Source organism: Adiantum capillus-veneris, chromosome 8 (assembly GCF_014529385.1).
Source record: "Adiantum capillus-veneris isolate H3 chromosome 8, ASM1452938v2, whole genome shotgun sequence".
Taxonomy (NCBI): domain Eukaryota; kingdom Viridiplantae; phylum Streptophyta; class Polypodiopsida; order Polypodiales; family Pteridaceae; genus Adiantum; species Adiantum capillus-veneris.
This window is the reverse complement of record NC_140938.1, coordinates 129,963,339-129,982,837: the sequence shown is the minus strand read 5'-3', so window position 1 is coordinate 129,982,837 and position 19,499 is coordinate 129,963,339. Positions and strand designations below refer to the sequence as shown.

The 19,499-nt window shown below is 41.8% G+C and overlaps 1 protein-coding gene and 1 pseudogene across 3 annotated transcripts; one reads left to right on the top strand and one right to left on the bottom strand.

Moving 5' to 3' along the window:
• Positions 1-1,213: 1,213 nt before the first annotated feature.
• LOC147452963 (uncharacterized) lies at positions 1,214-2,502 on the bottom strand (annotated as a pseudogene).
• Positions 2,503-16,232: 13,730 nt separating this feature from the next.
• Positions 16,233-18,873, top strand: LOC147452962 (uncharacterized). 3 transcript variants are annotated; one of them, XM_086518512.1, is made up of 4 exons: positions 16,233-16,429; positions 17,026-17,348; positions 17,677-17,913; positions 18,489-18,873. In XM_086518512.1, the coding sequence occupies exons 2-4, from the start codon at positions 17,109-17,111 to the stop codon at positions 18,573-18,575; spliced, it is 564 nt and encodes a 187-aa protein (XP_086374638.1). In that variant the 5' UTR covers positions 16,233-16,429; positions 17,026-17,108; the 3' UTR covers positions 18,576-18,873. The 3 variants fall into 3 exon arrangements, with proteins under 3 accessions (XP_086374638.1, XP_086374637.1, XP_086374636.1); XM_086518511.1 differs by having other exon boundaries at positions 16,238-16,429; positions 17,063-17,417; XM_086518510.1 differs by having other exon boundaries at positions 16,240-16,429; positions 17,026-17,417.
• Positions 18,874-19,499: the final 626 nt, after the last annotated feature.

Sequence of the window (19,499 nt, the reverse complement as noted above, 5' to 3'; positions counted from 1 at the left end):
GAAGGCAGGCGTGCCAGAGAAGGAGAAGAGGTTGGCTGGACGAAGACGGCCGGTGGCGGAGGGCGGCCACATGACGACGCCAGGTGCGGCTGACGCCACCAAGCACGGGGACCTTCCAGAAAGGAAGCTTGGCAAGAATGGAGATGGCCAGCTCGTCGGGCAAGCCTGGAATGAGCCATTCTCCTGTTTCGCATAACGCGTGTGCGCGTTATGCGAAACAGGATTAGTACGCACCATAGCTCCATGTAGCATTAAATAAATAATGAACTTGTTGGGCACAAAGCGAGCTCAAAATCTACTTTTCGCGTTTCAAGAGCCTACACGTCGTCAAAAGCGAGCGAAAAGCAACACCCATATATGAGCAGTGCAAGTAATTATACAGCAGCACAGCTGGCGAACCACCTTCTCCGGCTTTGCCAAAACCTACTGCAACAAAGTTCAAACTACTTGTTCAAAGTCCATGGCAGAGTGTGCCCAACAGAGTATCGATCAAACCCCCAAACAACTACTAGCATCCAAACCCTAAGGTGCATCAAGCGATCTCAAGACTAGTGTCATCCACCTTGATCAAGCCAAAAACCTACTGAAATTTATTAAGTTTTACATTCCAATGTAGCATGCATGCTCAGAAGCTCTCCACCTAGATCTAACATAAGCACAATTCATGAAGAAGTGCCTCATGGTTTTCAATCTATTACAATTAATACATTGACCTAGTTATTCCCATATTTCAAAATATAGAAGACGAGCTTCCAATTGGCCCACATACTAATTAGGGATTCAGGAAAGAGCAGTTAATTTCTAACTCCTCTCTCTCTCTCTCTCTCTCTCTCTCTCTCTCTCTCTCTAAAAGTGAGATAAAATGCTATCAAATTTAAGACATATACTCACTCAAGTGATTAGCTAGAGACACACTAATATTTTTTCCTTGAGATAAAATGCTATCAAATTTAAGACATGTACTCACTCAAGTGATTAGCTAGAGACACACTAATATATTTTCCTTGCACTGACTAACACACACATACTGGTAGAATTCAAAATAAATTCATTTCTTTCAAGATGCCAAGGAATCTTGAAGGTGAAGGAACGCCATAATAAACAACAAGTCATAAAAACTGGTAAGGCATAAATTCAAGTTGATGTGTAATGACAAGTAAACAGAAACAACAATTACACATCCGATAGAGAATGAAGAGCAATATGATTAAATTCATGAACGGAAACGTCCGATTACATTATTGAGTCTTATCACAAGTGCATTCAATTTATTCAATTGCACTTTTAAAGATGAAACCTCCTTGCGTAATGACAATATTTGCTCCTCTAGTTGAGCTACTTGGATATCCGCTACATTTACTTGACAATCTTGAACTACATTTTTTATTGACTCTACAGACTCTTTTATGAAGGACTTAAGGGTGCCATTGTCATGGCCATGGACCTCATTCCAAATCTGTAAGCAGGATTTCCTTTAATCTTTCAACAAGACCTTCCTCCACTCCCTCCAACGTGTCCTGCGTGTCAGTGGCCTCCACAACATTCAAATGACCCCCCTCCTCCATTACAATCTGCATAAACAAGAATGAGCCCAACAAGTTAGAATCCAACATCAAAAAAATGAGGTTCAAGGAAAACAAATAGTCATGAATTATAAACCTTCAAGATGCAACAAGTATTGCCTCTGTACGATGCACAAGAGGCATGAAATCATCGCCTATCTGTGTGCCCTCATCGTCATCATCACTGTCATCAATGATAATAACATTGGCTTTTGGATCGTCGGCATTGGTCTCTTTAAATGCAGTCGTATCGGTAAGCTCCTTGCTATTCACAGACGGTGGCAAGTACCTAAAGCAATGAACGCATGGAAAAGAAAGCAGAATAATATGATGCTAACCTTTCTATAGCATCCCATCGGGACCTAAACCAATCGGCTCTTAGTTGTGCATTGGCGTACAAGTCATCGGCCACAAAAATGCTGACTATGTCCTGGTAAGTCACGGTTGAGGGAAAAGCCATGCAGCGCCACATCGCTCTTATCTTTTTCAGGTACATTCATCGGCCTTGGTAAGGAATGATCCACGACAATGAAGGGTAGTATTTTCCAGTACGCACCATGATGTGCAAGGTGGACAAGAAATCGTTCCCTAGAGTGTGCCGCATTTTGAACTTCCAATACATTGCAGCACGGTCGAAAATATTGTTCGGTGTTAGGCATACCCTGTTCTTGAGGTCGTCTACACCGTAAAGGGTATACAACTCTACACCCTTGTTGATATCATCAAGAGTGACATTGTGAGTCAGCTTCTGGAAGTGCGCCTCCCCTTCGTCCTTCATACAGTAGCCTACGGCCATCCCCTGGAAGGCATGCATATTTTTCTACTTTAGAGCTCTGCACAGGATGTTCGCACCTGCCGGCCCTTCCTTGTCCCAACCCAAGTATGACTTCAACTTCTTGTTGATGGCAATAAGAGACGACGACAACATACGAACCACCATCTGAAAATGCAAATGGAAAACATTGCCTCCTCTTTCCACTGCACACATCCCCGCTAATGTCTCCTTCTGCAAGAATTCGTCAACGCGTGGAAGAAGACATGTATCTATGTCCTCCCCTCTCACGGAGATTGTGACACTCACCTCCATTAACTTTTTTGGCCTCTTCGACTCGTTTGAGGACCTCTCCTCTGCGGTATTCGAGGACGCCCCCTCTTCTTAACGAGGACGCCTTCTTCGCTCCCGCTATTGGCCGCACCTCTCACACTATTTTTCAACGAAGCCATTGTGTATGCGTGCTCTCTCTAAATAAAGCAAAAAAAGAACCATTACTGCCACACAGAAAGCTTTAAGCAAGCTTATGTCCTCTTTTGTAGAGACTCATTTAAAGAAACCTAAAATACAACCTTGACATCATGTACCTGGATGAACGGACCTGCTGTAAAAATCAATTTCTCTCTCTCTCTCTCTCTCTCTCTCTCTCTCTCTCTCTCTCTCTCTCTCTCTCTCTCTCTCTCTCTCTCTCTCTCTAACACACACACACACACACACAATTATCGGTACTGCATGCAGACAACGACATTGTGAACCTGGCAGTTTTAGCACACACACATCAAATTTTACAGGGAGCGAACGTTCGGTATTTCTGCTGCTGGCAGTGTTAGCACACACATATCAAATTTTACAGGGCGAACGCTCGGGATTTTTGCCGCTGGCAAATTTTATAGGGCATGAACGCTCGGGATTTCTGCTGCTGCGCTCTTTTGAGACCACCTTGAGAGAGAGAGAGAGAGAGAGAGAGAGAGAGAGAGAGAGAGAGAGAGAGAGAGAGAGAGAGAGAGAGAGAGAGAGAGAGAGAGAGAGAGAGAGAGAGAGAGAGAGCACCTGCAATGAGACTTCTGCAGAAAAGAATCGAGCTAAAAGAAGAAGCTTCTTGTCAGGCTTGCCTTCGTGGAAGTCGCCCTACAGACCTATGAACCACGAACTCTATTTTATATCTAATGCACTCTATTTCCATGGAGCTGCCAGTCGCTCGCTACAAACTTTCCATGCAGTGACTGCGAGTCTGCAACTTCGTTTTGCTGGGCTGCGTTAGTTTGCCGCCTGGGATCTGCCTAGATTCCAGCTATCAACCAGTTTTAAAAAATCATTAGGACATACAGGTGTTTAGTAAATCTGTGCAAGGAGAATTTCTTTGACCTTCTTTCACAAAACCACTATACTTGAATCCTAAAAATAATTCATTTTTCCAATGTGAAATAGAGTATTTGGGACATACTGTATCGGGTAAGGAAATACATGTAGACCCCAAAAAAATTGAAGCTATACAATCATGGCCTAGCCAAAAACTTGCATAAACTACGTTCTTTCATTGGTCTATGCAGCTATTACAAGAAGTTTGTTTGTAATTTTGCCTACAAATCACACTATTTGACTCTTCTATTAAAAAAAAACACCCCATATGTATGGACTCATCTACAAGAAAGCTCATTCATTGCACTCAAGAATGCTTTGACTAATGCACATGTGTTACAATTGCCTGATTTTGATCGACCATTCTTTGTGGTAGTCACTGATGCTAGTGAAAAGGTATCAGTGCAGTTCTTATGCAAGATAACTATCCACTTGCATAATTTGAAAGTCGTAAATTTAAACCATCTGAATTTAAATTTAGTACATATGACAAAGAGTTGATTGCTCTAGTGGATGCTTTGAAAATTTGGAAACACTATCTAATGGGTTCTAACTTAATCATTAAAAGTGATCAGCAAAGTATCAAGTACTTGTTATCTCAACCCCTAATAGACGATAGACATATTAAGTGTGTTGCTTTTATTCAAACTTTTCAACCCAAAATTCAGTATCAACCTGGTAAAGAAAACGTTGCGGCTGATACTTTGGGTTGAAGACCCTCTTTTAACAATCTATCTATTATTATGGGAACTTTGTTTGATGCTATGTGTGATACTTATGCACAGGACGATGACTTTAAAACCACCTTGTTGGATATGTTTGAAAATTCAATGCACACCTTTCTTGAATACACAATACAAGAAAATTTCCTTTACTTCAAATAGAAATTGTGTGTCATAACACAATTGGAGGATAATTTAATGATTCAAGGAGAAGAGTGTCTGTTGAGCCTAAATCTACTAGCTCGCAAGCATCGGGGCATCAGCCAATGACCCTAAAGCCTATTGCTAAGGAGCCAAGATATTTGAGATGACTTTAGCAGATCTCACCAAGGCCATTCAAGAGAGTCTTATAGACAATTTTTCTCCACAAATTAAACAATCATATGTATCCAAGAAGGGAGCAACAATGGTGCTCAGTTTGCTATGGTCCGCATAGTACCAGTGAATGCCCTACTCTTAGAGTAAAATTTAATGGGAATTGCAATGCATGTAGGAAGTATGGTCATCAAGCTAAGGATTGCATAGTATTTAAGCGCGCGATGGCCAATAGGCCAACCTTAACATGGACGGACACACCGCGAGTGCCTACATTGATGCCGGCCTCACGTCTTGAGCAAACGTCACAACACATGGTCCCTAGGGCCCAAAATGTTGTTCAAACAACATCCTTACCACCTCCAGTGCTAGGACCGCAACCACCACATCCGAGAATCACTTCTGTGAATCAAGTGGGTTGTGAGTCATCTATTGCTTGTTTAGAAGGCTGTGAGGAAGATATAGACCCTAATATTTCCTATGGGATTGATGCGCTTGAAGAAAGTCCACAATACTACATGGAGGACTATTGGGAACAAGTCAAACCCGTCTATCAAGAAGAGCAGCTACTTGCAAGTGGCCAAAATATCAATTACACTGCTAAGAGACCACCTCTTCAATGTTATGAGTGTGGAAGTCCACATTGTGTAGCCGAGTGTCCTATTAGGCTATGAAAGAATGGTACACTAATGCAAACCAATCAAGCGAGCACGTCTACAAAATCCAAATGCACCGAAGATCACGCCATTAAACCTGATTGAGGTTATCGAGGAGCCATCACAAAGTACACCTATGGTACCAATAAATGTACTCACACGATCGATGCTCCAACAACAAAATCATTTTCTTGAAGAAAGAGACATAACATTGATTGCCCAATCTCAGAAGAAGAAGAAAACACGAAGGAAGAGATTGCAAAAAGCAGCGAAGTCAGACCCCAGTTCAAAGACCAACATAGGGACTGGTGACGACCCCGTATATATGAACGACGTTGAAGAGGATTCTGATTCAAGTGAAACCATGGAGAACAAAACGACCACTAGGGAGCCATTAGGAAAGAAACCAACAAGGAAGATCGTCATGAGCCACAATGGCCAGGACCCAAGAAGAAGATAGGAACTTACCCAAACCCTATAGAGGAGATCGAGCGAGTCAAGCAATTAAGGAGTTTGGTAGAAGAGACCCAAAGGGATCTAGAGCCAGCACCTAGGCAGATCCAGATTATAGACACAGTGTTCCCTACGCAACAACAACCTCACAAAGTCCATAGACCCCTAGCCATACCTAGTGTCATCCGAGAAGAAAGTAACTTAAAGTCATGGGAAAGTGGGCATACTCATTTCTTGCTGGAAAGAATGTTTACAGAGGGACTACCTGACCCTATCGAAGAAATGGAGATCCCATCTTCCCCACATCAAGGGATTGAAGCCCAAAAGGTGTCGTTAAATATTACCAAATTGATGGATTTCATGGCTTCAGAAGTTAGAACCACCATCATGTCCAAACTATATGGAGACCCCGATCTATTCTTAGCTCTTCGAGCTTTCCTCAATGGAGAACTGAAAGTGGGGCTACCACAATTTGCACGGATGGATGGAGCTAGGGAGATGCCAATAGAGGAGGAACAGTTAGATACACAACCCAACCTAGATGAGAACTCTATTGTAAAAATACCTGTTAACAAGTTGGGACAATAATTTGAGGGCGATGAATCCGATGCGACAATACCAATCACTACCAAGGGATTAACTGTGGAGGGAATCCTTGATGGTGGCATTGGGGTTAACATTGTGACTAAAAATTGATGGGAAACTATGGGAAGACCTCACCTTGGGACCACAGCCATAGTAGTAAAGATGGCCAATGGGTCTATTGTCAAACCTATTGGGATGCTAGAAGATCTCAAGATCAAGGTCTTTGGATGCAAAATAAGATAAACCTTCATTTTTATGGATTTCTCCAAGCACACTATGACATCTGAGATGATCTTTGGACACCCTTTCATGAGGGAAGCAAAAATGGTGCATGAATGGTCTAAAAACCATGTCTGCTTGCAGTTCCAAGATTTTGTCATTCGAGTGGATCTTGTAACTGGTCGAGCACATCCTCTAGGAAACAGGTTTATACTTGATCATAGATCTAATATCAAAGTTCACTTGGCCCCATTGCAATATTGTTACACATGTAAAATGGACACGGATGTTGGGGAAGATTCTCCTTATATGGATGTTCTACCTGGGATGACTGAGTCTAAAAATGTGGATTGGGTCCACCTAGCAACAATCATAGACACTTTGGGAAATAGGGGGACGACCTGGGTAACACCTGAGGGGATGAAATGTCACCACTCGTACCTTTAAACATGATAGGAGCAATACATATAGCTTCTGATGACCTACCGGATGAAGGCTTGACAGACATTGGGACATCTGTACCTATAGTCCAACCCTCTAGAGCTTCAACTTCTGTAGTTGAAACAAAGCTTGAGACACACAAGACCCATCCTAATATAGCAAAGAAAACATACAAGTGGGTCCCTAAAGCTTCTTTAGAGACCATGGTTGATGCTAAAAAACAGGAGCCCTTTAAGAAACGCCCCACTCGCTCCCAGAAATGTAAGAAAATGTGGTGTTGGGGATTCCTAAACGACTATTGGAAGCCCAAGGCTACTATCAAGGAAATAATCAAATCTGGGTACCAAAACGTAAATTGTGTTCTTACCTGTCATTTGACCCATGTGAGACAAATCCTGTGATGACAAAGCCGATGAAAGATTGTGGGGAAGGAAAAATCATAGAACACTATATACCGAATCCAGAGCTAGTATGGATTCCAAGCGAGAAAGGCTTGTTTTGCTCAGCTAAACCATAGAAAAAATGAATTAAGCTTCTTGCTCTTCATGTAGTTCCTATACGAAAATAGAAGCTTTGACACAACCTCCACCTACCATTGTACATATCCATACAAACAAAAAAGAATTTGCACCTCCCATTGTGAGTTCACCACCTACAACAACGTTGCAAATAAAATAATGGGAAAGTACCTTAACACCCTTGCAACTAGATGAAATACCCTAGGGCAATCAACAACTATTGATAAAAGTCTTTACCCATAACAACTTGGAACAATTGGTTTCAAAAGGTGACGACATCATTCCAACAGGTATGATCTACCCAAGGAAGGAGAGAGTGTTTGCCGACATCCATCGTTCACTTGCTCTCCTCTTAATCTTCCTCCCTGACCTCTCAATCTTCCAATCTTAGGGAACGTATATAAATAGCCTTATCCTCACAAAAACAAAAATAAAAAAGTAAAAGAGCAAGAGCTACCAAACAAAAATCTGGAAACCTATGAGTTCTAGTACATGACCCAAAATCATAAAAACACATTATGCACAAGGACACGACCTTTTGACACGGCCGTTATAATATTTGCATTCTAACCATCATCTATCTGTGTGTACAGATATGGCTAGTATGATAGAGTCATCCACTCCTACCTTGGGTGAGAGGTACCCTCTTTATTTGCACAGGTGTTTCACATAGTCTACCCGGTGCTTGCATGTGAGTGGGATTTGCTAGATACGCTGAGTTACAAGATTACACGGATGGCACATATGGTCTCACGGATGATGACTTCGTTTTTCTTGATGATGACGAGGATAGGGGTTTAGCCTTAGGGTTATCTCCCAACCTCTACAATATCTTGTTCCCTTGACTCTCTAGGGGGAGCGCAAATAATTCGGTTAGGGTTCCTTATGTTGGTTTGATTGTGTTCAATAAGGGTTGGTGCCTCTTCCCACTGATGTGCCTCCTAGAGGTGTTCTTTGTGTTTCCTAGTGTGTACAGGAACGTGTTGCTATTGTTAGAATTTGGAACTTCATGGAATCTTTCTCTCGTTCACTCTTCAAATCAAGCGCGATCATCAACACAAACATGTGTTTCTTGACCATTAGCATCGTCCCTTGTCTTTGTTTTTGTATCCATATTTGTCTACTTTAAATGTGATTGGTAGCGCAATATTCTGCACATTTGCTTATATTAGACATTAGCTAGTCTGATTAATCTAGTTTGACCAAGTTAGGAGTTAGAGATCTTCTCTTAATACCATGGGGAATGCCTTTTTAAATAATCAATGGTTACTTTAGGTTCTTAATCCGATATAGGGAGCATTGTGTGCAATGTACTAGGGCTTTCTAGTGGGCTTAATCCCTATTGACCTTTGGCTTAAGTATTGTAAAGGGAGTTTACCAGTGTGATGAGCCTGGGGAGGGTAACAGTGTTATATGACCCCCCAAAGTTACAAAATTAACATGTTGAAAACGAAAAAAAATAAGTTCAAAAGTGCCACAATGTAAAATCTTAAGCTGGAACAGAAATCCCAGCTTGATTTGGTAATTCACTTACATGTATTGCTTATGGTACTAGAGCCCTAGAGGTTCCCAATGTGGGCGCTTTTCCTTGAAAAGCAAAAAACCCAAGGCATACAAAATAAGCACACACATCAAAATTGAATCAATGTGAAAAGACTTTGGGGGGTCAAAGAAAAGGAAGTAAGTCAGGCAATGATTTCATGAGAAATTCCTTTTATCGTAGCTTAACTACAAGGTCTTCTAGGTATAGCCTCTAGTCAGCCCCCGCACATGAAATACTAGGCTCTCGCGATTAAACAGCTTAATTGACAAGCGAAAATTGAGAAGCTTGTCCATGGTATTAATAGTTGACCTCTAGTGCCTCTCGATCGTTAAATTAGCGATCCCAGGCTTGTTTACTTTTTGCTCTTTACAACTACTTATGTGTTTGATTGATGTTTACTGCTTCTATTACCAATCAATTTGTGTGCTTACTCACTGCATATGCTTTTTAATTGTTTATGAGAATGCAGTTACTATCCCAATTTTGGTTGATTTTTTAGTGATTGAAGAAGGCTAAGGACATTCAATCTCGGATTCTCTTCCACCTCGACAAACGGGCTTCATCTCAATAGCTTTCAAGGATGGAATCTACATCAGGAAGGGGGGCATGTTAAATCGACAAGTCAAATAGTGGAGTCAATATTGGGTGAATAGGAGGCTTGGTGACTTCCTAACGCTCCCTATCGCTTGGTGTTGACCTTGGTGTTAAAGCCATTACAAGTGACAATAAGGACCTTGGGGCATGATAATCGACAATGGAGACCCTTTGTGGCGATGTGATTACAAGTCATATAGTGGAGTCAGCACCGAGCGAATAGGAGGCTTGGTGACTACCCAACGCTCTCTATCGCTTGGTGTTGACCTTGGCAAATGGGCGTCGGTCCAATTAACATCCACAGATATCATCTTGTTTTGAGTCAGGGACCGGGCTTGTCGGTCCTATAGGTGCTTGGGTGATCGCTGATGAGAGGCGCACCACATATCTCATTTGATACTTTTTTTACTTTGACCATCCACTGTGGGCGTCCATGTGTGAATGGACAAAACTCTTATAGAAGGTCCATTTGACCTAAAAATCCTTATTCTATAAGGTGTAAGCTAAGAAGTGCTCTTGCTCCATCTTTGTCTCCTTCTCCCTCGTATGCTCACAGGTGTGTGTATTCTTGAGAGAGAGAGAGAGAGAGAGAGAGAGAGAGAGAGAGAGAGTGATCAAGCATTGCGACGGCATTGGTGGTGGCGAGGCGGTAGAGTGCGGCATCAGCGGGGCAGCTCCTTCTTTTCATAGCACAGGATCCTTCACGACGAAAGCGTTGAGCGGTGAGTGACACACCATTGTTCCTTTGAGCTTGCTAGGATTGTCTAGTTGTGTGCTTGCAGCCATTCGTGGCTTGCACATGATGTTTTGGCAAGTCCCCAGCCTAGTCCCCAGTCTTCGACACATACGGCAAAGCGTACAACAAATTTTCATGAAGTTTATGAAAGTGTACACTCTACTATTAAGCATTCACAAGAACTGTACACTAAGCATGCTCACAAGCATTGTAAAGCACATGTGCTCCTCGTTTTTATGGTCCATTCAAAAAAATTTCCCCTACCTACACATCATAAGGAACCACTCACACTTTTAGATCAAGAAGAACAACTCATCCCTGAACGAATAGTTAATCACGAAACCACCACTACACGCACTGACATGGTTTATAATTGTTATCTTTTGACTTTTAAAGGCCACCCTAGAGAAGATGCTAAATGAATATCTGATTTTTTCACTAAAAAAATTCCTAGTTCTTCTCCACACATTTCATCACTCACGGTTCAATTGATTCTCTATTGAGAAACTGAGGATAGTTGCTATCCTTGGGGGGAGGGATGTTACGAGACTAGGCACGCTCCTAATGTATGTGATTAACTACAATGGAGATAGCTAGAGCGTGATGGGTAATTACTATGATGTCTTTCTATTTCTTACTAACAATGAGTTGATGACTTGTAGATTGGAGTTCTCGGAGTTGAGGAGAAGGCATCGGCAATAAATAAATTCCTCGACCATTTTATATTTGCACATTGTTTTAGATCTTTTATCAATAAGCCACTATGACTGCTTTGCAAGTAGGATAGTGAGAACTCACCCTAAGAGGGTCTTCCAATAAGTGATATTCTCCACTCATAACTAAAGTGGAACTAAGTGTAAAAGAGAGGCCTCCAATTTTTGGCACCAACAAGTAATATCAAATATTAAATACCAATCTCCACAAAAGGTGCAGTGGAGTTTGGGGCTTTAGGCCATTGATCTGCAAGATTCCTTTATCTCTCTCTCTCTCTTATGCTATGTTTTGATATGATGTGTAATTGCTAATCAACTCTACAATATGAGTATTATATAGCTTATGGGTATGTGTGTAAGGTGTCATTGTCTATGTGTGTGTGTAATTGGGAGTTGGGAGAGATGGTGAGAGGTTGACAAGTAAGTATGCAAGAAAAATTGGAATTGGAAGCAACCGTTCTCCCCTTCTACTCGCAACATGACCCCCCTATTCCTGTAAGCCTCAACCTTTTTTCAACTCTGACTACCAAATCAACTAACCCATCAAATCCTCCTGCCATATCATAACTTGCCACTGCATTCTTCAACTCCTTTCTTAATCCGCGCATAAAATATCCTGCCACCATCTCATCGGTTGGTCTTTTGGCCGCCTCCAACCTATTCAAATTGTTTTAAACTTATGTGGATAGTCCTCCACTTTAAGCGTCTTCTACTTTATTGTTCTGATCTTCTTCAGCAAATCATTGGACATCTTCTCTTTTCAGGATCGTCCCAAAAAATGCATTCTTTAATGCATCAAAATTTGCAAAAGTGTTTGTTGGAAATCCACTAAGCCAATGCATGGCCTTCCCTTCCAGTGCCTGTAATTGCTGCAATTTCTTTGGATCCCCATACAAAAGGTCGTATCCACTAGCCGCCCATTTTGTTTGGAAATGACCAATATGACAATCAGGGTCTTCATTCTTTTTCCCCTCAAATGTTTCGAATCTCACCTTCACATTTGAAATTTGGTTTAGTGTCACAGTCACGCTTCTCCAACAATTGGGGCAGAAAGAACATGGTGCCTTGCTCTCTGTTCCCTTAACACTAGGTTGGTAACCTAACAGGACATAAAAGTGTCCTTTCAGGGTTTTGAAAAAAACCTCCAAAACCATAGTAGATCCACTCATTTTGTAAAATCCTTTCATGAGGTTATAGTTCAAGGCCTACTACACATGGAAAAAATAAGAAACTTGTAAAATTTCTCATCTTTTGGTCACACCAAGCCTCCAAAGTTGATGGACCAATGCATTTTCATTAAAACAGTAATTTCTTACGTTTTGTTGCATAAAAATTAGATTAGGGATTTTTGTAGGACTTGAGATAAATTCCCTAGTTAACTTCAATGGGTTGGTGATCAGAACATATGATTTCTTCTCACTCACTATTTTTTGTTTTGCCAAAATAAATAGATACCAAAAAGTTGAATTTTTACCATTCTGCAAACCTATCATCAAAGTTTCTATAGCCATGCTCAATACAAATAATATATGCATGTTTTCTTAGTTCCCTATTTTTATTTATGTTCATAAGGAGCCATGGAGCATGTCAAAATAATAATACATCTCTTACCAAGGGGAATCTTGGGGACAAAGATGAAGTGATAAATACAGCAAACATGAAAAACTGGGTTCAACATTATGAGTTGTAGAATCCCATAGAAACTATTCAATATCTAGCCAAATTTGATCCTTATGACTAGATATGGTTACTACATACAAAATGCATGTAGTTGTCACAAGAAACTAACAATATTGAAAAAGCTATACTTGATATACTAGAATGTTTCGTTTTCTTCTATAATTGAAAAAATCAACAATCGCTGTATACTATGCAAAATAGGGGATTAGGTGCCCCAAAACTCAAGGAATATTAGCTTTATGTTACAATATGCGACAAAGAAAATAAAAAATGCATTTGGATATCATGAAATCCACCAAAAAAATCATAGAAGGGCTAAAATTGGCTAAAAAACAGGATTTGATAATTTTTGTAATTTGCTCATAACTTACAACTTTAATATTTATTTCTCCCTAGAAGCATCAGGACATGTTGAGGCCTACTAAAGATAGTTCTCTAGCATTATAGACCTCACAAAAATGAATTCTAGAGTGGTATAGTTGCAAAAAGTTGAAAAAAGCCAAAAACAGGACCCGTTTTTTCACACAGTTTAGGTTGTGAAATGTTGTGCAAGGACAAGGTTAAAGATGGAATTGATATTCCAAAAAAATGTCGAGTTTTTTTCAGCTCATGAGACAACTTTCTAGATAGATAGCACCTCAAAATCCATTTTGAAACTCTTGACATAATCCAAGGAAAATGGTCACTTGACAGGACATAAAAGTGTCCCAGGACATAAAAGTGTCCCATTACCAACCTAGTGTTAAGAATCTCTCCTCCTCCGTTTCAAACTACAAATTATCTTCAATTTTCCAGTCTATGGGTATTCGCTCTCCATCATCCCTATCATACTCAAATGGGTCTGGTTGATTAAATAGGTGGTTATACTCTTGCCATCCATGGTGATACTCACCCCGTTCTTCCATCTTTCGGGCTACAAAGCGCGTGAAATACACATCCCTAGCCTTCTTGATTCCCTATTGGACATGCATTCCTCTCATTTGGTTCAAGTCTGTGGCCCGTTCTTAATCTTCCCCAACTAAACAGGAACTCGTAAGATCGCCTATGTTAACTATAGTGAAACATAAGCAAAAAATACAGAGACTGTGAAACATGCGCGTAGACAGAGACGACACAAAAAAACCTCCTTCTTCATTGCTTGACATGGAACAAGATTACAAGAAGTTATCTAGGAAAGTTGAACGGCTAACTTCCGAGGTCGCATGAAACTCTTAAGATAGCCACATAGATAATAAGAACAAAATAAACTTTTGACCTTACAAATAAGAAATAGGTAATGGCTAAGTATGCCTTTTACAAGGACACGGTTGTTGAGCTAAAGGAAGACCCAACCAACTTCAGAGAGATGATGAGCCAATGCAAAGGCCAATTGGGGCATCTGGTAAAGCATACAAATGACCTTCTACAATTGTCTATTCAAGCATCAAAGATTCCTAAAAAGGATCTTCTCAATAAGGCTACTCATGAGCTTCAGTTTAGAGGAATGGTTGAGATTTTGTTTAAGGACAAAATCAAGGTGAATCGGCCAAATCCAATCCGATGGATGACCACTGCCTCCATATGCCACCAGCTAGCCAGAGCTAGATTGATGAGGGGAAAGAAAACAATGTAATGGTCTCGACAAGAAGAAATGGTACCAGCTCACACCTTATGAAGTTAGATAATGGCCACCCATAAGGAGCAACTGGAGCAAGAAGCTATTTACCAAATAATCATGAAGGATAACACAACCACCCATACTCCTCAGCATCAACCTGGAACCAATCAACAAAATCATGGACCACTAACTCTAGTCGCTTAGACACCATTTGGTGCAACCTAGAAGCCTGCAATGAAGAACGCACTAGACAAAAGGAATGACAAATGCAAAAGATGAAACCCTGTGATCTAAAATTTTGTATATACCAAAATTCAAAGAAAGGGGAGGAGGAATGAGTCTTTAGAGAGGTGCCTCGCACTAGCCCTGTTTAGAGACTACGGGTCCCATTCAATGTCTCATAATCTAAACTTGGTTATTCATTTCAACCTAGTCATTTATTTGAAGTCTGGTGCCAGTCTCATCTGAATTTGTCACTGAAAGTCTGCTTGTCTGATCCTATGTCATTTGGTCTAAATTTATGATCAATTACTCTGAGCATATCTCTAGAATAACGGTCAAACTCCACCTCATTCTAGGTTGCCTTTGTGCAAGTGGTTCACTGCTCGAATGTCACGCTTCCAAAAGAAGCTGTATTACCAATGGAGGGAGGTCAATAGAGTTGATTGGAAGGGTCCCTTTTGCTGTTCAACTATCTTTGCATGCCATGGGGCAAGAGGCTCCTTTCCATAACCTCGGCCTTCGCTTCATCTAAACCCAATTTTATTTGCATCCACTTTGACTTCTTGGAGAGGGCCCTTGAGCATAGCCGGTGAGGCAACGTTCAAACTGCATGGAACATGAGCTTGCACAATATGTGCAGTAGTAGTGGCATAAAGCTATTGGCTCAACAAAAAGTATCGAAATTTTAGATCCTCCACAGAGATACACGCCCTCTGCCAAATGTGCGTTTCTCTCACTTAAAGCCCTTTTTTTGCACTGCTCACTTAAAATTAAGTGGAAGATCAACAATCCTCAGGGGGAGGGGTTGCTCAACTCTTGGTGGGTCTGATAGCAAGCATCACACTACTTTGGCAATGAGAGACCGCCACGCAGCTTGCATGCCCCTATGTCTATTTCTGCCTCCCCCTAGCCTAAGGCTAGATTCTTACGAGAGCTCGACAACTCCCTAGCTTTCAATTGCCTCTGCTCTCGCATTTCACAAGGGAAGGCAGAAAGGTTTAGAGCCAAGCTGGATGCTCATTAGACTCTGAAAGCGTTGGGTGTGACATTGAGGGTTGTTTCTCTCTCATTCGCGTCCAAAAGTAGGCAAAAGGGCTTTAACTTGAGGAGGAGGGGGGGTCTCCTATTCCAATGATGGCTATGGGTATGGAAGGCTCGAATTCCTTCTCCTGCAATGAATGAATGTTGCATGCTTTGCACGCCTCTTCGGTGCCCTCTTCCTCTGCTACATTAGAACCCAGTCTAATAGCAATTTTGCACGGTCGTAGGTCCACCCTTGCCCGCGAATGTTAGCAAATGAGGCATGCAAGATCCAACTCTGCTGATTTCGACGGAGGGGGCAAGCCTGCCATCTACCCGTGCCTCCTAAATTAGTGAAGAGTTCAAGTGCAAAAAAGATTCTAGATGTTAAGCACAACACACCAAAATTGCTTACAAGCAGCGGGGGTTGCTTGTGGAGTCTGAATGCACCCTTGAGTACAAGGGATGTTAAAAGCTTTTAACCACAGAGCTTTAGCTTTAAGAACCACCTAGATTTTGGGACACTGGGAGCACCTTTGTGTGTGCGCCGGCTGGTTGAAACCTCATCTATCATCTCCACTGCTCACTTGTAGTCGATTCGTTGGCCACAATTCTCATTCTCTCTCTGCACTCACACACACATTGCTCCGTCGTCCCTTTAGCATGGCAGCTTCTTCTTCATGAGAAAGCCAGTACCCATCTCACCATCGCACCCCTTTCAGGTATCAGTCCGCGACTTTGTTCTCAGCATTGTGTTTGATCTTGTCGCCCCTCTCGTACATTTTTGTTATTCGCTGGTTGCGATCGTCATGAAGGCCTTGCGCAGTCTGGCCGTCGTGGATCTTGTCCCTATCGTCAAGGCTACTCTTTGCCGGGTAGAGCCTCGTTGAAGAATAATGCGACTTGTGTCAAATTTTTCATGTTCATGCTGCCGTCTGTCATTACAACAAGGTGGACCTAGGGTTTCGAGGGAGGAGCTGTGTCTTTCTGGTGGCTTTGTAGGCGTTTGCTCTTCTAGCTGTAATGCATGTCTTGTAGGACATGCAATTCTTCATTCAACATGGAAGATTTCATGTCCTACAAGCACATGCATTACAGCAAGAAGTGCAGACGAGCTTTACATTTGAAGAACGCGATCATGATTCGCAGTACGAGCAATCTGGTTCTTAGGGTTTCTGTTGTATTCCCTGCGTGTGCTTGAGAGAGAGAGAGAGAGAGAGAGAGAGAGAGAGAGAGAGAGAGATTTATGTGGCTCTGATTATTGTGCTGGTAGTGGAAATTGTTAGTGTATAGTTTTGATGAATGCACGGCCTTGCAGGCCACATACTGTGACTGCTCTTTCCTGCCATAGATAGGCAGGTGAAGAAGAGACCCCCTCCAGCGCCAGGAGAAGGTGACAAGATGTCATCTGGTAAAGAAGGAAAAGAGGGAAAGGAGGGAGCTGCAGCCAAAGTTGCTGGTGCAGCAGTGGCAGTTGGAGTTGCATGGGGCATTTTCAGATTTGTGAAGGCGAAAAAAGAAGAGGACGCCCTCATTCAAGAGTATTATGGAGATCGAGAGGATTTTACTCTTCCTGATGGAGACCGTAACGATTATGATGCAGAGGAGGTCTACATTGAAGAGCAAGTTGAGTTTGTGAAGGTGGACCCTCCTCCTCCCCCTCCTATGGTTATTCCTCCTCATTCAGATGAGCTGAAAAGTGTACCAGAGGTCCTTTCTCTCTCCCTCTTTCGTGTTGAGGGCGTGCGCATGCGTGCGCGCACACACACATCCATGCATAAACATACAAGAAGGCATTTTGATTATTGTAGGGCTGCCAAGCATATGTTTATTTGAACTTGTTTGGCTTACTTCTCATTGCATATTTGATCGTGACCACCTGCTTGATTGGGCACAGGTTTTACCCATGTTAACCTTAAGAAAAGGTTTGCCCAACTTCATGAGGACTCATTTGTCTCGTATCATGTAGGAGGAAATCAAAGCAACAGAAAAAGTGGAACCTCCTCCACCTGAGCCAGAGCCTGATGAGAAGCCCAAGGTCGAGGAAAAGCCCTGGTTCCTTCGCCTTTTTGATCCACCCAAGAAAACTGATTGCAAGCCCAAGCTGAAGGAGAGTGAGAGCTTTGATAGTAGAGATCTGAAGCCCAAAGAAAGTTATGAAATCAAGAGGGGAGATACTCTATGGGCCATTTCAGGAAAATATGGGGTAAGCTGTTCATACCTTTTCCACATACCTTGTCACCTTGGTTGGCAAGGTTCATGCAATCACGGAGATCTTAAGGCCAGTAATTTTGTTTGATGACAAAATGACGTGCAATCAAGGTCATCTTGAGTCTGAGCTTGCATGAACTTATGGTTCCAGTTTGCTGTGATGCCATAGCAATTTGCAATCATGGCATCTTGTGTCAAGCTTGCATTGACTCATTGATTACAGGGTTGGGGTCATACAGTGGTGCGTTTTTTTTCACTTTTTTTGCATTATGTATGTGACAGTTTGAGCTTTAGCCTACTTTTCTGCCCTAGCTTTTCGTTTTTTAAGTGCTCTTCATGAGACAGCATAGTGGATGTCTGTTTTTATGTATCTCAAAACTCAACATGCTTACGTGAGGGCTAAAAATTGATTCATAATGACATGCATGATGCATTTTTTTTTTCGTCACCCATGTAAGGCACCAACATGATAGGCTGATTGCCAGCTTTCATGTATATGTGGGGGTTTCTGTTATCCAATTCTGTGTATCTTGCTCTTCTCACACAACTTAATGCTATTTTGAGGTGCAGATCTCTCTGGATGACCTGAAAGCAGCAAATGGCTTGCATGGGGATAATATTTATGCTGGAGATAAGCTTGTTATACCTCCAAAATGATGTGCTGGCATACAGGGTGTGCCATCTCGGCATACGAGTAGTACGATCACCAGCGTTTTCTGTAATTAGTTTTTTTGCTTTTCATATAGAGTGTTAAGTAAGATGTTTGGCTCTCTTGTGGTCTTAGCTGTTTGCAACTAGGAAGGTAGTAGTATTTTTGCCCATGGTATACTCCTCAATGGGTTGCCTGGTAATTTCTTGTACTGTTGGAAATAAGGTCTATTAGCATTCTTTTGCTCCAAACAGCTGTAATATAATGAGAGTTTTATCAGTCAAAAGAAAATAGTTCTGGCCTAAACCTGGTCTCTCTTCTTGTGTCTGTGGTTGTTCTCATTATGTCGGATGTGCCTGTCTTGAAGGGTCCAGGGGCAGATCCTGCTATGTTTGGGCATCTGACCTTTAACGTCTGTCGCAGGCCTTTCACCTTGTATGCTTGTAGTTAAGCTGAGTTTTCTTGCGTGGGGCTGTCAAGCTAGTTCATTACTTGAAAATGGGAGTCTCTCAAAGCATTTGTCTCTCTCTTACTTCTGCCAAACTCTGTCACCTTGTAAAGGTGGATTGCTGAATTCTGTTGCAACACGTGCTTTCCTTTCAGCAAGGCAAGAGAGTTTTCTTAAGTCTTTTGAAGATAACGAACTGCATGATATGTATCTTGTGATTGCCATGGCTAAGTATGTTTGCCACAATGGTAGTGCCCGTCCTCCACCTAATACCCAATGCTGAAGGGTGCTAATCATCCTTTTTGACATGTCTTCTAAAATATGGGTGAGAAGGGCAGTGTATGAAATTTGAAGGTCGATGGACAGCTCGAAAATTATAGCAGTGAGCTCATTGTGGGTTATTTCCCATCTCTACCCAAGAAGTATAGTTTCCTCGCCTTTTTCCCTACAAGCCTGGTGATTCATACAGGTAATTAAGAACCGA

What these genes read in the sequence shown, in the direction of transcription:
- LOC147452962 (XM_086518511.1), top strand. Translation starts at nt 17,109, where the DNA reads ATGTCATCTGGTAAAGAAGGAAAAGAGGGAAAGGAGGGAGCTGCAGCC. An exon ending in AGCTGAAAAGTGTACCAGAG is followed by an intron (nt 17,418 to 17,676) that starts GTCCTTTCTCTC and finishes CGTATCATGTAG; the next exon opens with GAGGAAATCAAAGCAACAGA. An exon ending in CCATTTCAGGAAAATATGGG is followed by an intron (nt 17,914 to 18,488) that starts GTAAGCTGTTCA and finishes TTTGAGGTGCAG; the next exon opens with ATCTCTCTGGATGACCTGAA.